At 44.1% G+C, this 22738-nt stretch overlaps 2 protein-coding genes across 2 annotated transcripts; both read right to left on the bottom strand.

Annotated features, from left to right (window-relative positions):
* Nucleotides 1–311: 311 nt before the first annotated feature.
* COQ7 (coenzyme Q7, hydroxylase) lies at nucleotides 312–5388 on the bottom strand. Its single transcript, XM_082006824.1, has 6 exons — nucleotides 5226–5388; nucleotides 4842–5041; nucleotides 4276–4390; nucleotides 4025–4164; nucleotides 1393–1461; nucleotides 312–695 (listed from the first exon to the last, which is right to left on the bottom strand). Exons 1-6 carry the CDS (start codon nucleotides 5299–5301, stop codon nucleotides 618–620), a joined length of 678 nt encoding a protein of 225 aa, XP_081862950.1. The 5' UTR covers nucleotides 5302–5388; the 3' UTR covers nucleotides 312–617.
* A 1493-nt stretch (nucleotides 5389–6881) lies between these two features.
* Nucleotides 6882–22122, bottom strand: TMC7 (transmembrane channel like 7; the record flags this gene model as incomplete). The annotated part of the gene is given in 17 exon segments (XM_082006656.1): nucleotides 6882–6941; nucleotides 7941–8019; nucleotides 9487–9642; nucleotides 9916–10046; nucleotides 10863–11046; nucleotides 11360–11457; nucleotides 12017–12134; nucleotides 13069–13226; nucleotides 14676–14846; nucleotides 16311–16458; nucleotides 17065–17210; nucleotides 17736–17821; nucleotides 18005–18172; nucleotides 18505–18653; nucleotides 21277–21553; nucleotides 21556–21646; nucleotides 21648–22122. Coding segments are annotated over 17 exon segments (2382 nt in total). The 5' UTR covers nucleotides 21810–22122.
* Between the last annotated feature and the right edge of the window lie 616 nt (nucleotides 22123–22738).

Raw genomic sequence — 22738 nt, 5'->3', positions numbered from 1 at the left:
CAACAACAACAAACCCAAAGGAAGAAAAATTCCACTTAAATAAAGAATTCAGAATTGAGCCTGAAAAAGACCACAAAAAAACCCACAAACAAGTCTTCAAATGGAAGTCTTATAATACCAATCTTTATTCAAGGTAGACTGAAAAGAAATACTTACTAGTACTTCATTTACTTACCCTGAAAATGGAATTGAAATACCCTTAGTCAGTATTAACCATTTTAAAATAAGCTGATGAACTCCAGCTGATTTCAAGTACAGATAAATTTGAAGGCAACTGAGAATGTATTTATCATTTGTGTGTGTGTGTACACGCACACACATTATATATATAGTGCTCTCATGCACATACGTACATATTTTGCTGCCACCTTGTGCACAGTCTCTGAATAAGGAGGTTTAGCTCATATGGACCCAACTCTGCCATCTTTATTCACATTTAGCTCAACTGACTTTAATATAGATACTTTTTGAACAGGTACTCAATGTGACAAAAGATGGCTGAATCAGGTGCTTAGTGAAGAGAATTTTAAAAGGCTGAATAAAATAACTATTGACTTCCACAATTTCCATACACTTTTGTGTCACAGTTTGTGCCATAAACATTATGGAAAATATCACTAAATTCTTTCTGATAAAAATATTGCAGCTTTGCATCCAAGTTGTATAGCTGTCTTCAAAACTGAATAAGCTGGTGCCTGTAAAACAAAGAATAAAAGATTAAATACATCTAATGAAGTGTTTTGTTTGAACCAGATTGTGGTAAGGAATAGTAAGCATTATCTAAAAAAAAAAAAAAAAAAAAAAAAATCAAAACCAAAACAAAGCAAAATTACAAACAAATAAAAAACCACCAGAAAATGCCTGTATTTGTAGTCTAATCTACCCTAGAGAAAACGAAATTAAAGGAGATCAACTTTGCAGCTGTTTCCATTTCTCCACAAATGTAAGTCAAGAAAAAAAAAAAGGAGAGAAATCACACATTCCTCATACAGTATTCAAGGGAGCACAGAATTTGTATTTCACGCTTCCTAACATGGTTGTGTTCATCTACCAGGATGTAGTTCCCAGCTGTATGGATAGCACTTATTAACCTTATCTTCCAAAATATTTAATCTAAACTTAAAATAAAATTAAAAACTGTGCAGAGGACACCTCTCAGAAAAATACAATCACTTTAACACTTGACATAAGTTCCAGCATTCAATTCTGTTCTAGAAAAGTGGAAGCTATAATATGCAGTGTTTTCGCATATTTATCTTTGGGAAAGAACGTCAAGTGCTTTACTTTTTATTTCTCAAGTAATGAACTACATCACAGTCACTGGATAAGGAAGATAAGAGTATCCTATCTACATCCTCACTAACAGTGCCAATTAGTTAACACTCTACTTACTGCTTCTGCATCGTGCTCGAGCCCGATGTCATGGTGCTCCCGTTCATCATCCCGAAATTGCTTTATTATCTTTAAAAAATAGCAGTTAATTAGTAAGTCTACTTTGCAGAGAAATCAAGGCAGCTAGTATACAAAACTATATGCTATTGACTATTGCATGCACCAGGACAGGCAACCAAGGCCCGGGTCCCTCAAAAGCATCTCAAAGACCCGAATCTCCAATTCGGGAAGAAGGGAATTATTTACAGCTTACCCCAAACCTGAAGTTCTTTTAGTATTCTCAAAAAAGTCTTAAAAAAACCTAAGCTGATGTTTAATATATCATTATCATCTTCACTGTTTCAAGAAAACCTCTATCCTACAGTCATAGTAACTCCTAACACTAAGTAGTTTCACACACACAAATTATTCTGACAATTTAAATAATGAAACTAAGGTCCCTGCCTCACCAGATAATCAGTAAGGGTGTTTCCCTGTAAGCCAATGGGGCTTTTGTCCGTTCTAGCATACTCTAAAGAACACTATTTTTCTCTTCTAATTTTTCAACTGGGACAAACGGTTTAAAGAATTTTCTCTTGAGATGCCTGCAGATAACTAGGATTGCTTAATAAAGTGCTCAGCATTTACAGACACCCAAGCAGTGTCCCTACCCAACAGGTTTACATCGCTTTTCATTTCATCGCTAGTCCTCACATTGACGCTGTAAATAACCTTGTGGCTTAGCTTTTTCTCTTCATTTTGTGCCCTCTCAGTTTATAGTCTTTATTTTCAGGGGTAGTATTTCCTTTGTGCATGTCAGCACAATCTGGGTTACTTCAGATACTATTGCTTAAGATGACATGTTTGGAGTAACCAGATTCGGCTACATGTTGAACTATGCAGAACCGGACATGCTGATAGTCAGCAAAGTTGGAAATGAACGTGCGGACTCTAAAGCAAACTCTGTCCAAACAGAGCACAAACAAGCTCGATGTGCTGCATGGGGAAACAGGTCAGTCTCTCACAAGCACCCTACAGGAACGTGTCCCACTGTGATGCCTAAAATATTGGGGAAAAAATTTTCTTGCAGGGCTAACAAACATTAGCTCCTTACATGCCCTGAACAGTATCCAAGACTAGAACATGAACAGGGCTGGTTGCCAGCAGGGTCAATACGAGTCAGCAGCGTGCCCTGGCAGCCCAAGGGCAAACCGTATCCTGGGGTGCATCAAACACAGCCTAATCAGCCAGTCACAAGAGTACTGAGTACTGCTGTACTCAGCATTGGTGCAGCCGCACTTCAAGTACTGTGTGCATTTCTGGGCCCCACAATTTAGGAAGAATGTGAAGGCCCTTGGATGCGTCCAGAGGAGGGCAACAAAGCTGGTGAAAGGGCTGGAAGGAATGACCTATGAGCAGCGGCTGAAGACACTGGGTTTGTCTAGTTTGAAGAAAAAGAGGCTGAGGGCTGACCTCACTGCCCTCTGCAGCTTCCTGAGGAGGGGAGTGGAGAGGGAGGTGTTGAGCTCTTCTCCCTGGGATCCAGTGACAGGACACATGTGGATGGTTCAAAACTGCATCAGGAGAGGTTTAGACTGGACATGAGGAAGCATTTCTTTACTGAGAGGGTGGTCAAACACTGGAACAGGCTTCCTAGAGAGGTGCTAGTAGAGAGCATAAGTCTTATGAGGAGCGGCTGAGGGAACTGGCGTTGTTTAGTCTGGAGAAGAGGAGGCTGAGGGGAGACCTTACCACTCTCTACAAAAAGAAAGGGGATTGTGGCGACATGGGTGTTGGTCTCTTCTCCCAAGTAACCAGCCATAGGACGAGAGGAAACGGCCTCAAGTTGCACCAGGGGAGATTTAGAAATGGCCTCAGGTTGCACCAGGGGAGGTTTAGATTGGATATTAGGAAAAATTTCTTTACCGAGAGAGTGGTCAAGCATTGGAACAGGCTGCCCAGGGAGGTGGTGGAGTCACCATCACTGGAAGTGTTCAAAAAACGTGTGGATGTGGCACTTCAGGACATGGTTTAGGTGGCATGGTGGTGTTGGGTTAACAGTTGGACTTGATGATCTTGAAGGTCCTTTCTAACCTTAATGATTCTGTGTGATTCTGTGGTCGATGCCCCAAGCCTGTCAGCGTTTAAGAGGCATTTGTAGAATGCCCTTAGTAACATGCTTTAACTTTTGGTCAGCCCCAAACCGGATGGACTAGGTGATCATTGTAGGTCCCTTCCAACTGAAATTGTCTATTCTAACCATATAATCATATCCAGGACAAGCAAAATGTTACTACGCAATCACATTTTCTCCTTTCGTTTCCCCTCTAAACTCTTCCTTTCAATTAAAGGTAATCAAAATTAAAACATAGATCTCCCAATCAAAAGTGAAATGCTGAATTACTGAAAGCATGCTGAAGCTAATCCAACATATTATTTTAATTTTGATGCTTGATCAATCTAGTGCTGCTGAAGGAAAAAACATCCCTGTACTTAAAAGAAACTTGAAGTTTCTGTTGGCTTCAGCATTCTAAGTGATAGAACAAAGAGAGATCTAATGTAAATTCTATGAGCATATTATTTTAAAAGACCGAAGTCACATTAAATAATTCAATTAATACATTAAACTACTTTTTAAGTCATAGTTAGATACCTGCAATAGTTCTTTGTACTTTTCTGGGTCTTCTTCCATAAGAGCTCTGATTTGGCTATTGTAGTGATCCGATATACTCTCTTCCACTGCCACGGTACAAGCCATTGCACCTTTCTTTCCAAGTAAAGCACTTCCAGCCCCTGTGATTGTGGTACCAAACATATACAAACAATGAAATCTATAGCAATAAAAATAATTTACACATTTGAAGACTTCACAAGACAACAGTAATAGCAATAATACAAACCCACCTAAAACAAAACCTGCTACATTCCAAAGAGGCAATAAAGCAGTAGGTCGAACTCTGTATGCAACCATTAGTTCATTAAACTTTTTCAGGTGGTCTTTTTCTTGATTCCACATTTGCTGCAAAAGAACCAGATCACAGTAAAGTATAAAACCAGGAAAATTAAACATATCCAATAAAACTAATAAACACAAAGAAAAAAGAAACAGCACAGGCCACTCACACTTTGACTGCAGAGGCAACGCTACTCACATCACAAAAAGGAAATGTTAAAGAAGGGCAGATGAGGATAGTTATAAGTAAATAGGCAACACAAAAACATTTGCAAAATAAGAGTCTTTGTGACAGTACTACAGCAGTCTTTGTGACAGTACTACAGCAATTGTAGTATTGGTAACTCCTTCACCAAGTAATCCCACCATTCTTTCTAAACCCACATGTTTAAACGTGTTTAGAAAAAGATGGACAGCTATCTTACTATGAAAACTACGATCTTACAACTTCATTCAACCATCGTTAACCAAATGCAAATTAACGAGAAACACAGCAATCGCTTTTAGGTGCGCTAACCTGGATAATCGGCCCCACACTTGATCTACCCAAGACGGCCATCTGCCCCGCATAAATGCGGTTGGCCCCGTACTCCCCCGCGTGGTCCACCCGGATGATGCGGTCTATGATGGGCTTGCTGATGCCCTCCCGAGTCAGGCGCGTGCTGCAAAGCCTGAGGGAAGCCGCCCCGGCGGGCCAAGGCCATCTCCCCCGGAGACCTGCCGGAGAAACAAAGGTGACGCGAGCTCTGCCGCCGCCCAGCCCGCGGCCGAGGCGGGCGGCCGCTGCCACCCGCGGGGCCAGGTGGCCTAAGGCGGCCCCGAGCGGTGCGAAGCGGGCGGGGGCGGCGGCGCCCCGTCAGATGAGGGGTGGGCAGGCGCGGGAGCCGACCCGAGCCCCTACCCGCCCCGCCGCGGAGGGGCCGGCGCTGCCCCAGCCAGCGCCGCACAGCCGGAGCCGCCGCAGCGGCCACCTCCATCGCGCTGACCCCGACGCCTCCTCCGCCACGTCGCACCGCCGCATCGTCATCACCGCGAGCCGCCTCCGCGCCGGCCTCCCGCCACCAGCCCGCCCTAGCACGATTCCGATTAGCTCCCCGGCGCCGCCGCACTGGAGGGCGCAGCTGTCAGTCAGGGCCGGCGTCCCCTGGCTGCCATGGTAACGGGGGCGGGGAAAGGCGCGGCGTGGACGGGTGCTCTGCAGACGGGCAGCGCCAACCGCCGACAGCGCCCCCTGGGGGAGCGGAGGTGCCGGCCGAGGCGATGTTAGCGCCCGGTGCGCGGGAGAGCAGAGGGGCGTTCGGCCCTGCGCCCCCACAGGCCTTCGCACACCCGGCCGAGGCCGCACAGGAGCAAACTAATTGATAAAACATCAGAAATTGTGTTAAAAACCGAAATAATTTATTGAATGTTAATTTCTTTAAAATTATGACAGAAAACATTACAAAACATTATATAAAAAGAATAGTCTCACATATTAACTAACAGCGCGCTACTGGCAAATTTCAAGTAATAAACGCAATTCTGTACAGAAAACCCTTAAGCACAATTTAAATAAAGGACACAGTTCATAGTCTACTTAGAAATACTGTTCCCTCCAAGTCACACAGCTCTGTCATTTCATTTAAGCGAAAAGAAACATGAGTTTAACGGGTGCTGACACACAAGTTTCTGAATGCTCATGTTTCCAAACCATAACTTAACTTTCAAATATTCACATTTTAGAACAAAGAGAACAGTAGTCAGGATGTCTGTACAAGAATAAAACACAAGTAATAATGCCTTAACACATTTAAAAAAAAAAAAAAAAGAAAAAGGCTACTCCACAGCAGTGAGGCTGGTACCCGAGCGACGGCTTTCCCCGCCACAGTCGTGCACCGCTCGGTGACCTGACTGGTGGTCTCTTCCTACTCCCAGTGTTAATTCAGAGCTCTTTTATCAGCTTGTTTTCTCTCAACCATTTTGTGAAGTTATCCAGTGTTCAACTGCCCTTGCTATTTTAGAGCAAAATAAATATCAAATTCTCTTCTCTAAAAATATTTAGAAAACTGATTTCAAACCCATGCCGTATTTTCTTCTCCTATGTAGTATTTCAAAATACTGACATACATCTCTCTTTTGCTTTGGTTTTAAAAGAGAAGTGAGTTGGAAACACGTAAAACCACACCTTTTCCCTCTCTCCTGATTCTTAAACCATAATTTGTAAAAACAGTACAAAGTTCTTACACAGAGTTTCAGTTCTGATCACTTTTTACCCCAAATCCCTGAAAAAATAGGGCCTTAAACCCCAACAGCCCTGAAATTGTAGCAGCAATAAAGTGTCCTACCATACAATTTTTTGGACAGTTCTAACACAGTATAAATTAGCTAAATTTCCAGTCTTGGAAACTTTAAGGCCCACTAGCATAATCAAGACTGAGACCATAAGCGTCCACTACACAGACCGCAGTGCCAGGGTGCCAGTCAGCCGCTCAGATTTTAGGTGCTGCAGATGCTTCTACTCTTACCTAGTGGTTCTGTGAGTTTCAGGAAGCCAAGCTCTTCCGGCTTTTCGTGGTTTTCAAGGATGCCTCTGAGCTTCTGTTATCTTTCTGATTAGGAAGAGCTTGTCACGACTCTCCTGGAAAGACAGAATAAGAAGTACGATCTAGATGAACAGAAGTAGTACAAATTATCTATGCACAGTTCATTCCTGTATTAGAAATAAATAGGTGCACTCACCACATTGTACTTTAGTTAGTGGCTAAATTTTCAGAATTCCTAACTGATTTTGGAACCCTTGAAAAAGCAGTAAGGCTTTTGCTTCTCAATTCCTTGCTCTCCAAAAATCTCTCCCCAGCACAGTGTTTTTCTAAGGACTGGTTGTTAAATGCCACATCTAGAAGAAGCACACACCAAGAAATGGGCTATTTCCTAAGAAAGTGGGAAGTGTTACTAGTGAGGCTAGGTTCTCACTAAAGCAGAGTTTGACAGACCACAGTACAGGAATGCTGTCAAACATGGCAGCAGCTTTTGATGGCCTCAGAGCAGCACATCTGCACTGGCACTGGTCTCCAAAGGACTAGTTAGTGGTGACTTGCTCCACCTTGAGTACCTGTTGCAAGTGGCGCTGGGACCTGCACTCAGGAATAGGACCAGACATGAAGCCAGGACACAGAAGGAACATAGCTCTGGAGGGAAGGGTAGGGAGTTGGGTGCCTGTTTGTGAGAGTCGAGAAGGAAAAAGAGGTGGGCGTTCTGTAAGATGGTGGAGGGGACAGGAAGCACAAGATTCAGGTTCTTGTTTGGCAGGAAAAAGCCCATGCAGATGGGTGGATTTAAGCAAGGCAACAGATGAAGAACAGGGACACTGCTTCTCAGAGGTGTATCTCATACATGTGCGTTGCCTGGTGTAACCAGACCTTGCTGCAGGTGCAGCTGATACCCAAGAAAACTAGCTAGACTGAGAAATATTACAGTGCTTAGTTTATTTTTCCTGTGTAATTTGTAGAACATTCTTCACTGCCTGTGCAAACACCAAGTATCCAGAAGATTATGAAAATTGTTGTTCCTCTGCATGCCCGATTACTGACACAACAAAAAAAACTTTAGGGATACAGAAAAGTGGGTCCAATCTTACCATAACCAGTTGTTCCCTCAGCTGCTCAACCACTCGTTTGTGTGCTCCAGCCAAGGCAATAAAATAGAACATAATGAGGCTGCAAACAACAAACCAACATTATATGTTAGCATCAGGCAAAACAGAGTTAGTCAGAAAAAGGCTGTTAAGGACTAGAGGAATTGTCGGTTTGTGCATTCGCTTCAGATGAGAAGCTGATGGAGGAAAAAAAAAAATTTAAAAAATCAAAATACTGCTGGGGCTACCTCTGCTCAAAAGCATCTGCCGAGATATCTGTGCTGCCAGCGGGCAAGGACAGAGCACTGGGGGATGTAGAGGCAAAGCCACATGCAGATGTTACTGGTGGTGTTCTGACAGCTCTCTCTAGACTGTTAGTTCCTGCCCTGCTCTAAGTGCACGTGTGGGGGCTTTGCTCCTCAGAAATTAAGTTTAATGAGGTTTCAGTGGAGTAACTCCTTGCTCCCATCGTGGTTTGTAACTGGTAAGCAGCCACAGATCACTATTGTAGCCATTCCTTATAACACATATTCCAGATGTAATCTGTGACCCAAATTATCCACAGTGCATTAAATGATGAGGAGCAGTAGCAAGAACCAGAATAGCACAAATGCCTATATAAATAATGTATTTTCTTTTCCAAATAATAAGTAGTAGGGTAGCAGTGCAAGTCATCCTCCGCCTCTTACATAAGCTTTACCATAAAAGTAAAAAAGAAAAAAACCCACCCAAACCCCAAAAGAGGATTTGATATTTCCTGTGTACGCAATAACAGGTTCAATTCAGGAGAACATAAACCTGTGTTATGGAAGAAAGGGTTGGGTGCAGTGCGAAATAAACTGCACAGTTTCTCACACATAGAAGTTGTAGAAAGTATCAGGTAACAAGGCTGCAAGATCTGAAAACAGTCAGGTTAAACTGAAATGCAAAAAATTCCATTTAAACTAAGGGAAAAAAAAAACCAAACCACTTTTCACTGCAAGAGTGACCGAACACTGGAACAGGTTGCCCAGAGAGGTTGTGGACTCTCCATCTTCAGAGATATTCAAAACCTAACTGGACACAGTTCCTGAGCACCTGCTCTACTTTACCCTATCTTGAATAGGAGGGTTGGATTAGATGATCTCTACAGGTGACCTCCAACCTTAAAAATTCTACGATTCTATATTGAACATTATTTTACAGAACTGTCGGTGAAACCAGGACAAGGACGACTGTTTTGGAGGGTTCGTTTCTTGTTGGGGTTTTTGTTTAAACCAAGGTTTGCAGATAGGGTTTGTGATCACAGGGCTTACAATACCAATTTGCAGAATGATTCACAGTTAACACTTTTGAGAAAGACAAGTGTGGGATATAAGACATGCAAGAGGAAGCAGAATAAAGCTAATGAGTGTGAACACATGGGCAAAGACGTAAGAGGTGCGGATTCATACAGGCTGTGATGCTTTTGACTGCAGGTGGAAAATCTGGTCTAATAGTTGTTTGGTTCAGCAAGGAAGGAAATGAACCATGCAGCTGCATGACTGAATCGGGTCTCTACAGTACTCACCAAATGACCATAAAAAAAGGCACTGCAAAGGCTTCTGATGCTATGCCATACAGGACCTGCTGCAGACCTGTTGGAAACTCAAGTATTGTATCTGGAACAACTGCCCATGAAGTGTTGAAACTCCTGAACGGCCCGCATGCCTTGGAGGAGGGGATACTGTCAAAGAAGCAGAACAGACAGGAGATGCTACACGAAAATGTAAAGATAAAACAATCCAACACAAGCCCAGCACCATTTTGCTGATGGGGTAAAAATGTCCTTTATCTTTAAAACTGTAATTTTTGTTTATATGAACTAAGTTATAATTTGATTTATTATACACTACATATTTTATTCTAATTTACCGTTCCAAAGTTGTGTGTCTGTTTTTAGGGAACTGACAACCTTAGAACAAAATGTCAACTTCATAGAAGTTAAATTGTCACTTACTGTGCTATGCTGATTCCCAAAGGAATAAAAGCCAAGACGAGCCCGATCAACAGCACCACCAGGAAGAAAAAATTGGAACTTGATGCTCTGACAGGTCTAGCTGCGGGTTTACATGTGTGCATCAAACTGATCTGAAGAGGGAAAGTGAGCAAGAGTGTTACCAGTACCTCTATATACACATGTCCAACTATACTTTCCCCACCAACTGAATTTTCCATTCTCAAATATGCTACCAGCTACCACATAACCATCCTTCCTTTGATGTACATGGACTGAAAAAGGCTCAGACAAGAACGCTTTACATTCTGGTATAAGTCCACGTCTCCTATTTTGAGTAAGAATTGAGGGCCTCGTAGACTTGCACAGAGCCAAATGAGAGAGTCACTTGCTGTATGATCCACGGTGCAGCCTTTAGCTTTGTTCTGCCACATCTTCACTATATACATCCCCTCTTGTAAGAACTAAAACATCAGTAGGAATTTGATGCACAGAAGGAGCTGTGTGGTCATAGAGCAAAGCTTCTGATATGCAGACATCACATCCCGAACATCCAATCCAGCTTGGATTTTCCATTTTGCTTCCAAATTTTTAGCAGTCTGGCAAAATTTTGTCCAATTTCTAAGCTGTGTTGCTAGTAAATAGATTATTGCAGAAAAGTGTTATAAACTAGCTATACTGCATAAAAAGACTTTATAAAAAAAAACCCCAGACAAATAATCAAAGATGTTGTTATTAAAATGTTGGTTTGTTTGATTTCAAAGCAAAATTCTACCTTCTCTTAAAAGCAAAAAACCTACAGAAAATGCAATACCATTACCTCATTTCCAGTATGCCATACCGCTGGGTGTTTTAGGGGGTTTTGTTTGTTTTAAATCAACTGAATACCTATATTACAAAAACCACAGAGGTGTGCTCAGTTTTGTTTGTTTACCACACACCTTCATTACCTTTTTAATGTAAAAGATGATGAAGTATTTTATAGTTGCTATTGCAGGGAGAAGTGGTGAAAAGAAGGTTCCAATCCAGCAGATAGTCTGCCCATAAATGATTTCTAGGACATTGTCAGAAATTCCAAACTCCTGCAATCCACACCATTGAACTGGCTTGCAAGAGCAGTGAGTAACTAACAACCTAAAAACAAAGAATATCATTAGGTCAAAATTGAAGTTACAGAGCTTAGCTAAATTATGACACATTTGGTACACACAGATATTTAGCATTTGAGCATTAGACAACATAACAGAAGAAAAAAGAGAAAGACTTAAACATCAAAAACTATACAGCCATCTGAATAGCAAACAAGTGCTCAAGCCACCAGAAATATGTTTACGCTTTATTTTAAAACTGGTAATCTGGTTAGAAATATGGGGAATTAATAACAGCAAAAAAGAAAATGTTTCATACATTATTTGCAGAAGTATGCCCTAAAGGCAGAGATACTTACTTTCTAGGAAAGTCCACAAACAAGGTCACAGCAAGAATTATAATAAAATCAAATATCATGAGCTTATACATTTCCCGCCCAACTTCAGTTTCCCAGCACTAGAAAAACAAGTCAGGAAAAACAAGATTAGGGGTCTAAATAACAAGTGAAAAATAAATCTCTCAATCACTACAGCAACAAATGTCTCAGTCACTTAACACCATAAAGTTCAAATTGTATTAGCTCCTATTCCTAAAATATTTTAAGTATTTCAGAGCTCCCATACCAAGCTTTTTGTTAAGTTTGTTTTGTTGGGTTTTGTTTGGTGTTGGTTTTGGTTGGTTTTTTTTTTGAGGAAAGACCATTTGCCTTATTGGAGCAAAGGCAGTAAAACAATGGTCTCCAAAACAGCTACCTCAAACATTCCTCACGGTAGTCAGAAAGTCTATGCTAAATGATAATCTGCCACTGGGCTAGTCCTAATCAGAGTTTTAGACAAACGAAAGATATACATAAGAACTGTACTGGTTTGCACTGAACAGTAAGAATCAGCACCAGGTATAAAATGAACTGCAACCCCAGGTCTGATTCTGAATACCTCTGGACAAGCAAGTCTCATGGAAAGCAAATCTCTATTCACAAGTTCAGATGATTAAAGACCAAGATAAATCTGCTTACAGGATAGAGTTTGTAATTGTATCCACAGGCCTTACACTCATCTGTGGCACAGTAGGAGATCTGACTCCACAGCGAGAACAAAAGAACACCGATATTGGCCAACCGCACGAAGACACACCTGGAAGAAAGGCAAAACCCCATTCCAAACCTGCTAAAAAAGAGCCGTTCTAACACCTGGCTCAACTTGCACAGGAGTCCAAGGAAGGCTTGAACACAAAAGGGTCAATACAGAGCTTTAACGGAACAGCCAGCTGGGTAATAAACACATTTCTTTCCTTAGTAGTAAGTTAAATTGCTTTTCAGCTTCCCTGCTTTAGGCTACAGTCCCTTGTGTTTTTTCCTCCGCAGTATTATTCCTAGATCAGTCATTTCAGTTGCAGATCTTGACACCCCAATGAGCTGCAATCTCTCAAGTACAGTTTGAGAGGCCAGGCGACAACTCTGTGTGGAACATTGCCCTCTGAGATGTCTTCAGGCCTTCAGAGGCACTTAGCCAAATCAAAAATACAAAGCACAGGGGTTTGACAGAGTTCAGATGCTTCAACCCAGACCTTACTGCCTTAAGCTGCCAAATGCTAGTTCTTCATGCGCTCACATTGAAATACCTTTTATCCCAAAACTTTTAACTTCCGCCTTGAGCAAAGCTGTGCTTCAGTCACTGCTGTACACCCACATTTGTTCATTGAAGGAACTGCTGCACACAAAGCAGTGTGAATCCACAGCTCTGCAGCCACAACTTCTCTACTGACTGTTTATGCAGGTTTTTGAAGATATCCAGACCACACAGCTAAATGGGACTGAGATGAAAACTTGGCACACTGAAATGACTGCACTGTACTGTCATCAAAACAGGAGATTGTTTCCAGATTTAAAAAAATAGAGTTTCCAACTACACATAAATCAAACAATGCCTGCTTGGCTTCTAGTGCCCAGGTCCTCCAGCGCATAGAATCCAACCTCTGTGCTTCTTGATATTTCAATGTTTACAATACTTATGACCTACCAAGAACAAGTTGTTGAAACATCCAAGGCCACAATAAAAATGTCTTTACCTCATGAGTGTCAGCCTGATTTCAAAGGCTGGTGAATAATCTTCAAATCTGATCAGAAATGAGAAGATCTGAGGAGCAATGAAGTTGGCCAATGTGATCACCATGGAAGGCAAATACTGTACTAAGAGATTAGCCTGGAAGTTCATATCACTGATGTCCTGTACAGGAGGAGATGAGAGAAAGACAACACTCAGAGAAAGACAACTTCCTGACATCATGCTCCCTCCAGCTACCCATCAGCCTCTCTTATCCAGGATTCAGGTAGCACCTTTTACTCTGTCTTCATCCTCCACCTATATTTGGAACTACAAGCCTGACCACTGCTATCTATCTCTGCAGTTTGCTGTGCCACACCCTAGCTTTCTCCTGCTCCCTTCACCAGTAACTGCCTCCACCTCCAAGTAGGAGTATTTTTGTGCTTCCCCAAAGCTTCTGTTTGAAGAGGCTTGTCTCAGCAAGGCTTGTTCTGATTGTCATCTAACCCAGCACTAAGGCTACCAGCTTTTACACATATGTCAAAGTGCAGACACTTTTCAAATTGCTCTCACTGGTGCCAAGCAGCTTCCCTGACCTTCCTACCATCTTAACAAGCTCCTCTACCTACCCATTTAGGGAAGGTCAAGATATCAGCCCTTATACATAAAGCCCACAGTAAGCGAAGCTGTTTTTCAAGTTGTTCAGTATTGTGCTATCCTCTTCCTCTGCCCTCAAACAATACCTCTGACACAAACACTTCTTTAGTCCCCATTTCCTGCTTCTCTCTCTGCAATCCTGGCAGCTTACAAAAGCGAAGAGTTAGGTCCGCCACAAGCAGAACTTTCCCCGTACACAGCCAGCGCCCATCGCATCACCAATGAACAGAGCGGAGAGACAAAGTGCGGTCCCCATTCACATCAGGCTAATTCAACCCTGGGGTCCTACCGAGAAGTAAATTACTGTTGCAAAACTGTTGAACCTCTTGTCTGCTCTTGTCGTTCTGCTTCTGAACCACCCTTCCCATCTGCTTGTCCTGCCAGGGGGCAACAACCCCACCCAACCTGATTCTTCCCGCTACTGATGCAAGAACCTTTTCTTCTGCAAAGCACTCCATGTTCAAAGCCTTCCTGTTTCCCCACACAGTTGTAACTCAAGCCACAATACAGATCATAATCTTTACTCTGTCCCTCCCTTGCCGTTAGTTTTTGCAGTTGAGCAGTGAACTGTATCCAGAAACTGATCACGATGAAGCTTGTTTTATCCAGATCAGTTCCCTCAGCCAGCTCCCTGCCCAGACACACAAGCGCTTGTACTAGCGGATCCCAGAGAGGTGAGGACAGCTACATGGGAAGGGAAGTGAGGGCTGCTTTGCTTGTTGTCTGCAGTAGCTCCAAGGCAAACAACACTGAAGCCTCTGCATCAAAGGCGGACAGCACTGAGGTTGTTTTGCACGTGACTCTCAATCTTTCTTAGTCTCTCCTACTAAAAAAATTCTAAGTCTGTAGAAAGCGTTTTCAGATCCCTTGCATGAAAGGTGCTATATTAAGATACTCAACTCTTTCACAACAGTTCCTCTTGCTGTAATCACCAGCCCAAATTGAATCCCTCCTAATGTCATGTCTGATACTTACATTGGAGTTTTCCTGAGAGAACACAGTTGCTCTATAAATAGAGTAAAAACATCCTGACAAAACTGCAATGACAATTATATTTATAAATATTCTCAGAGAGTAGATGCGTAGCTTTTCTTTCATTGTCCTCTCGGCTATTTTTCGCTTCAGTCTTTCTTCCTCCAAGTCCGTCTACAAACAAAAGAAAAAGGATGTGTAGTTTTCTGGTGCAGCATACAACACTTGAGACCATGTCTTCTACCTCTGGGGTGTGCAAATCCATAGCCTGTTCTAGGAGGGTCACTCCACTGCCTGCTCAAGCACACTGAACTGAGAGTGCCTCTTCATTGACACAAGCAGGTCCACGCAGGAGTGGAAGCCACTGTGTGCTCAGTCTCAGGCCCTCGGGCTGAGGGCCCTGTAGCTGAGGTCCTGTCATCACCTTATCTCTACTCTATCAGTAACATATCTCCTTCAGGATGAAAGACAACTTGCCTGTTTATCGTGAGAGCCTGATCTCAGTCAGCTTGGTACTAAACTCTGACATGGGTAAATCAGCCCACTCATCTCCTTTCTTCTGCAGGTAAGCAACAAATCCTCAACTATGGCTCAAACTTCCTTCTCTTACTCTTCGTGAAGGAAAATTGGGGGATGGCGCAGAGAGAAAGTAGTACAGTCTTGAGCAGCTTGTCATGTAAACTTGACATATTTCACATTAGCGGATGTGAAAATACAGTATTGCCTGTGAAGGCAATTTAACTTGGGCAAACCCACATATTACCCAGGTATTTTCTGAGGACTTATTTCCATCAAACAGTAATATTAAGGGGCAAGTTCTTCTAAGATGTGAGTTCTAGAGGCAAAAGTGTGGTACGTGAAGGAGGCTCTGGTTATATGATGAAAAAAGATGACTGTGAACTTTACTAGAGCAGAAAGCAACTCACTGTAATTATGAAATCTGTAATTAGTGCTTTGTGGTTTGAAGTGGAAATATCTTTCCAGACGTAATTGTTTCACTACACAAATCTCTGCTTCCACTGTGCAGAGAGCAAAAACAGGGCACTGGTTTCACCAGAAATCCTTTCAGACTCTCTTTTCAGAGAGCTTTATGATTTGGGAAATCTAATTAGCTGCATCAGCATTTTCTATGTGCATGTGTGTCAAAGAAATGCCGTGGAAAAGTTTCAGTATCTTCTTACTGCCACATGCTCTCAAATTGTTTGAAGAGTACCATCTGAATGTCATCCCTCCCCAACCTACTGCCTACCACACTGTAGACTTACAATGCAGAATACTCAAACTGATTCCTGACAGTACAAGGGTTTTGCCCACAGCTGGGGTAGCTTTTCCTATTCTATCATGTAGAAACTAAGACAGGAAACAGGACTGGAGTGTGAGGAAGAGGCAGATAATACAAGCAGATAACAGCCTGGCTTCAGTCCCCAGTGTATGGGGGGACGGCCGTCAACCTCAGTGTCAATCCTTCTCACGTCGCACCTAGAAAGCATGCAAGAGGATGCGGGTTGCCCTGCGCCCAATATAAACTACTTCAATGCTTCTTATCCTTATTCCATTATCTGCAAGATTATACACCTCTCTTTTTTAGCCATCTAAGCCATAAGAAACCGTAACAATAGAAAAACGAAAGTTACTCACTTGGAGCTCATATTGCAAGCTGCGATGTTTTAGCCGTGCTGCATTTGGATCTGTAATGCAGAAGTCCCAGCCTGCAAAGACTTTGTTACAGTAACTCTGAAATTGATCTTCACCATGCACCAAGTTCTGCTTAAAACCTTCCACAGACCTAGAGAAAAATGCAATTTTACTTCATTCATTGGAAGACACATTTTATCCACAGAAAAAGAAATAAAAAGCCACATCTCAAGCAACCTGGCTCATCAGAGACTAAACGACCCCCACGATAAGCGAACAGCCACAGTTGCTTTATGTCAGCCAGTGTCCGGGAAGCTTTCAGTGTGAGGTTCTGCAGCAACCAGAGTCAGCTGAAGCCATGACTTCCCTCTGCACTTAGCCACAGCCATACCTTCTCACCTCACCCAGTGCTTCTCTGACACTGCAAAGAGCTGGTCGGGGAAAGTAAGATGGTGAAAAAAACCCACAGAAAACCCAAAAGAAAATCCTCCAACAACTACTGTATAGTTGAGGGTCTTCTATTTATAGGTATGTGTACATACGAAAAACTAATACTTCATACTTATTTAGTTTTTTTGATTTTGCCGGCTCAGTTCCCCAAACACAGACAAAGGCTACTGCTGCACTGCGTCCTCAAGCAAAAGATTCTCCATTTCCATATAAAACAGTTCTAGAATACAGCATGTTCCCTACAAGTAAGAATGCAATGCAAACTGTGCAATAGGTAGCAATAAATAAACTATACCAACATCTTTACCTTTTTATTATCCAAAGGAGACTTAATGCCAGGTAGGCAAATGTAGCCAGCAGATATGCTAGTGGCAAGTTGTACCTCAGGATACTGAGCCATGCAGCATCTATCGTGTAATAGCCATAAAACAAACTTGTCACTTCAAGGAACCCCTGTGAAAACATGAAGTTTAAATAGAATTTGTAACAGTAGCAGCAACTGCCCAGTTACATCCAACCTGGAATTAAGCAATCATTTTGTAAATCTAAAATTACTTTTGGGTCCTCCAGCAAGCTACAACAGTCTGTAGCTTCTAAATACTGCCATTGCCTCTACCAAACTGTGACGCAGAGACTGCGTGCCGCAAATCCCTCCCCGCTCCAGCCAAAGAGCTCTGTGACAAGGACACACATTAGCACAACAGGCAGCGTGCTCCAGAATATGTGATGTTTAGCAGCTGGGGAGGAGCGGCGCAGGCTGCAGCACATGGACAACCCGGCCTTGTGGACGCTCAGTAAAAGTCAGTTTGAAAACTGCCCTTCTCACAGATGACGGATAAAGGCTAATTTTACCTCAGTGGTGCATATGCCTTACCATTTTTCAGAATTAACAAAGCTTCATTCCCCAAGTAAAATGTTTTCACATTTTACATGTCATGCGAGACACAGAAACTTAATTAAAAAAATCTAATTACTTACAGTGCCACTGAGCAAATCTTTGAGGTAAGTGTAGAAGTAAATAAGTCCCTTATTACCACTAGGTTTATAAATTGTGCAGTGAAGCTCTGTCAAAAGAAAGGCAAGAAAAGTCACTCAAATGGTAATGCCCATTAAACTGCAAGATCAAGTTAATTCAACCATGGCAAGTTCTTATAAAAAAAGTATTTCTTTGTCCTGGGAGGTGGAAGAGAAGCTGATAGAAAGGAGGAATCTTACAAACAACAGCAGTGCATAGAGAAGATGTTTACCTATGTTCTTTGGAGGAATTTTAGCAAAACTACTGTTGAATATTCCATATTTAGAAATGATGCTGGGAAGGGTAACAAAACTGAACATCAGGATAAAAATTATAAAATTCAGCAGGACCAGAAAACGCAGGAAGGAGAAGTAGGACTGGATGCCAGTACCAAATTTCCCTGGGAATAAAAGAAACACGTGCCAATAAAAACACAGAATGAGCAGATTATCATTTCAGTTACATTAAGTTAACTGAAGAAACATTACTAAAGCTAGTTTTAAGTACTGCAGGCTTTTAGCAATATAAGCAAAATGGAAATGTGACTTTTTAATAATTTTCTCCACTGTATTTCCTTCTACCGCATCATAGATTTTACATCAGCAATAATAAGGGAAGAAGGTACCTTCTTAAACACATACAAGCTTTATCTGAAACTACACTCGCACACATAAAACTACCAATAACAGAAGCAACTTTAAAGAGGAGAAATCAACATGAGGCAATAAATACCTTCTATGCTGTGAATATCATGTCGCCAAAGCTCCAGGTAAGAGGACAACTCCTTGACTTCATTGAGAACTTTTTTCAATGATTTACTGCTAGTTCTCTTCCACTGCTTCCACTCAGATAAATATTTTATATCAGCCTGCTGACAATCCCTAAGAATCAAGAAATACAGTTACAGAGCACAAGAAATACTTTTCACTACGTGTAGCAGGGCCTAGCACAATGCAGCCTGCTTGCAGCCTTCAGCGGGATAGCGCAGAGCTGAAAGTTGGGGTAACAGGCTACCGGTCCCCATCTGCTCCTCCTGGTAACTGCAACGTCAAGTTAATTCAAATATAGAAAGTCCTCTCACAGAAAACACTTGCTTCTCTGGGAGAGAAAAAAAAAAAAAATCCAATTGACACAGAATCGGCACAACACAGATAGCTGAACTTCCCAGTGGGATCTCAGGGAAGCTGCCATTAATGAGTTCATATTTACAAGTAGCAGGAAAAGGGAGAGAAGATTCTTTCCTCAAAACTTCTGACCAGAGCATCTTCACCAAGAGGCTCTTAAAAAATTCCTCTCTTTAAAATACTTAGCTTTCCTTTCTTAAAGTTATAAATGTAGCTGTTCAAAATAGAAGATTATTCTTTTTTTTTTTTGTATAAAATTCACAGATCTCAAAATCAGAATGAAATGGCAAAATATGTTGGGGGAAAAAAAATGAAAAAATATACAGAGAGCATTATAAAGAGGCTTAAATATTCCCTTTGGATTTTATAATTTTAACTTTTAGATCACATTCTAGTACATAATAGAAAAAATGTTACTAAAGTTATTAATTTTTAATTATTCAGCTTTTATAGCACTTCAAAAAATCCACTGGACAGTGCCAACTCAATGAATTTGAGAAAGTATTTCTTTGCCAACATGTGTGGGCCTGTATTGTTCTAATAGTAAAGCTGCAAACAAACACCAAAGATGTGCCACAAACTGTCTGTAATTTTTTATCACTTCTCACTTATAGATTTTCATACCATATACATGCATTTTAAAAATTGCTGCATGGTCAGCAACAGCATCAAGGAGAATTCTGATTGGCTCAGAGTTTGCATTTCATTTTTTCTTTTAAGAAACCTTAAAAACAGACAAAATTTCCTGGAAACAGAGCTTGAAGATTGACTTCTATGCAGCAAATGCTGTTCCAGCCTCTGATGCCACTGAAGAAGGGCAGCAGTTGAGTACCCATGAGGACGAGACGCCAGAAGAGAAGACAAAGGTTTCAGTTTTAAAATACTTTGTACGCAACCCTACCGACGTGCGTAAGTGACTCGCTGCCACACCGTGCCACTGCCACGTGTGCTCTATGTTGACAAAGTTTCCATATCCTTCTTGGCTGAACGTGAAATTAGCATTTTGGCAGGAAGTCGAATTAAACCCTATATGCAACAATCAAACAGGCAGTGGATGACCTCATCTTCAAGTGTAAATACAGCTACTCTCAAAAGATTTCTACAGGCTACAGCATGTAACGTTTTTAAGCAGACACTTTGGAGAACTATGTGGCCCGCGTTTGGTCTGCATTTTAAATAGAGGCGTGGGCTGCATATTCATCTGTGTTACAGAAGTTTAGTGTTCAGCTTTCAGGACATTTATATGGAGCATTTTTTGTTGACAGCTGCTGCACAATGTTCTCAAAATGCCAAGAAGCCCCACCAGAATCTCTCGGCACCGAAACGTTTAAACAAGCTTGGGACATCCCAACTTTGTTCCTAACGTGCACCATGGCCACAGGACTGCAGTGCCTTTTTCCTGAAGGACTGAGCTTTAGACACCCAACTTCAAATAAAAATTCAATGTATTGAGCACTTTCCTTCACCGTGACTTAGATCTTCTGCTGTTCCTGGTGTACAGGCTGTAGGGTTAAACTCAACACCAGGGTCAGGCCGTAACTCGTTTCCCACTGCTCTTGCAAGCAAGTGACTCTTGTTCTCTGTGGAGCACCAGACATTAATTGTACTTTCACCTCTCTCCTGGTTCGCAACCACAACTACAAAGTACCTGATTTCTAGGTGCAGCTGGTCCCCGACCATGTAAAAACACGCACCGTATCCTCCCTCCTCAAAGGAGCTTTCAGCCCCGCAGCACCACCCGAGACAACAAGCAAAGGCAGGCAGGGCAAAGCCTGCTCGCCGCAACCCCCCCGCTGCGTTACCACCCGGGGGGCAGGAACCGCTTACAGCTCGCAGCAAAGAGCAGTTAAAAAGGGATATGGAGCAAAAAAGAAAGAGGAAACCGTCGTGGAAAGCTTCTTTCCACCTGTATCGAGCCACACCAGAGAGAGCGCAACGTGTTTTGGAAGAACTGCTGAGAAGGCCAAGGAGAGCGGCGCTGGCACAGCAGGAGGGGGTTGCTGATGGCAGATGACCCGCAGTGCCCCGGGAAAGCACAAAACCCTGAGGCAAAAAAAAAAAGGGGGGGGGGGAAGCTAGTGGGAAACGGATTTGGCTGCTGCGGGTAGTTCCAGTTTTCACTCACTTCTTCCAATTCAACCTTTTCCTCCCCCCAGTCAGCCACCCCCCCCACACCACCCACGAGCCCCAGGCCACGCTCCTGGCTGGGGTTGCTGCATTTTGGCATGAGAACCCGGGCAACTTCTTGTCAAAACCTCGTGCCACAGGGTGAAACAGATACAGATAAACCCAATTCTGCTTCAGACTTCCATCGCACCTGTGTCGCGTTTAGGAAAAAGTAATTTAAAAAAAGGAAAAAAAAAAACATGTAAAGATTAACCTTAATCTCCTCTTCTCCGCCATACTCAGGGGGTATTCTCTCGCAGGGCGAGCAGCCGGTTCGCCTCCCTCTTGCTCCGGGCCCCGAGCCGCTGCAGCGCGGAGCCCCGCGGCGCCCCGCGGCGCCGCCCGCCGCTCCGAGCCGCCCGCGGCGGCGCGTGGCCGCAGCGCCGAGCGGTAGCTGGGCAGCTCCTGCAGGAACGCCGCAGGTGCGGCGGCGCGCGGCTCCTCGGGAAGGCAGAGCCCTGCGGACGGGAGGAAGCGCAGGGGCTGCGGAGCGGGCTCGCCACAACATGGCACCCGGCCGGCCGCCCCGCGGGACCCCGCGGCGCTGAGGGGGGCGGGGGGGGGGCGGCGCCGCTCCCTCGCGCCTCTCCCTCCCCCTGCCACCTGCCGGGTCCGCGGGGGCCCGCCGGTGAGTGCTCCCCGCTCCGTCCGCGCCCCGCGCCGCTCGGTACCTGCCTCCCCCGCACCCTTACCGCTGCTGCTCAGCCGCCAGCCTGGCGGCTCCGCCGCGGCCCCGAGCCCGCTCATGTCTGCGCGGGGGAAGCCGCAGCCCCGCGCCGGAGCTGCCGTTTCCGGGCGCTACGGAGCCGGCGGAGTTGTGGGGCGGCGGCTGCCGCAGAGCCGGGGCGCTGGCGGGGCGGGGGCCAGGCTCCCCGCTGGGGCCGCCTTCCCAGGGCGCCTGGCCTGCAGGGGGCGCCCGCCGCCGGCCCCCGCCGCCGCTGGCGGTTGTGGCGAGCGGGGCCGCGCTCGCCCCTCGGGCAGGTCCCGGGGAGGCGGGAGCTGCGGCGGAGGTCGGCCCGTCCCCCGCTCAGCGCGGGGCTTCTCGGGCGCGCGGCGTGCGTCGCCCCTCTGCAGGGGAGCGGCTGAGGCGCGCAGGGCCCCCTCCCTCCCGCACCGAGCGCCCCGCCGCCAGCCCTGGGCCCCTCCCTCCAGGGCATCGCTTTGTATCCATAAAGTTGTAGGTGTAAACTACGGGTTTCAGATTCGGGGACATCAGAGTCTTTCTATTCCTCTTGTCCAGAGCTTTCTTTAAAAATACCGTGAAGAAGCAGGGCAGGATGTGCACGCTACTAGCAGACCCCCCTCTCCGGTGGAACGAGGCAAGGCCCAAGCACCCCAAGTGCAGGGCGGTGGGGTGTTCCGACTGCCCGGTGCCTGTTGCACACGTTTGGCTTAGACATAGGCTTCGTTTCAGTGTCTTCTGTCTGTGCAGGTGTTGGGTGCTGTAAAAACTTCGTGCAAACTCTGGTATTTGGTCAGCTCCCGTGAGGTCGCGGGCCCAAACTCCCCAGCCTGTTCCGAGTGAGCGATCCAGTGTCACGGGCTGCAGCGGAAACAACACAGCTTTACCCTGGAATGTGAAAACGGAGTGTGGACTGGAGCAAAGAAAATCTTTAGATGCTTAGATGTCTTTTTCCATTTGACAGTGAGGGTGTGTTTTGTGTTGAGTTGTAAAC

The sequence above is a fragment of the Phaethon aethereus genome (genome assembly GCF_964289735.1).
Source record: "Phaethon aethereus genome assembly, chromosome: 15".
In the NCBI taxonomy this organism is placed as follows: Eukaryota; Metazoa; Chordata; class Aves; order Phaethontiformes; family Phaethontidae; genus Phaethon; species Phaethon aethereus.
The sequence above is the reverse complement of the archived record's forward strand: the minus strand, read 5'-3'. Positions and strand labels throughout refer to the sequence as shown.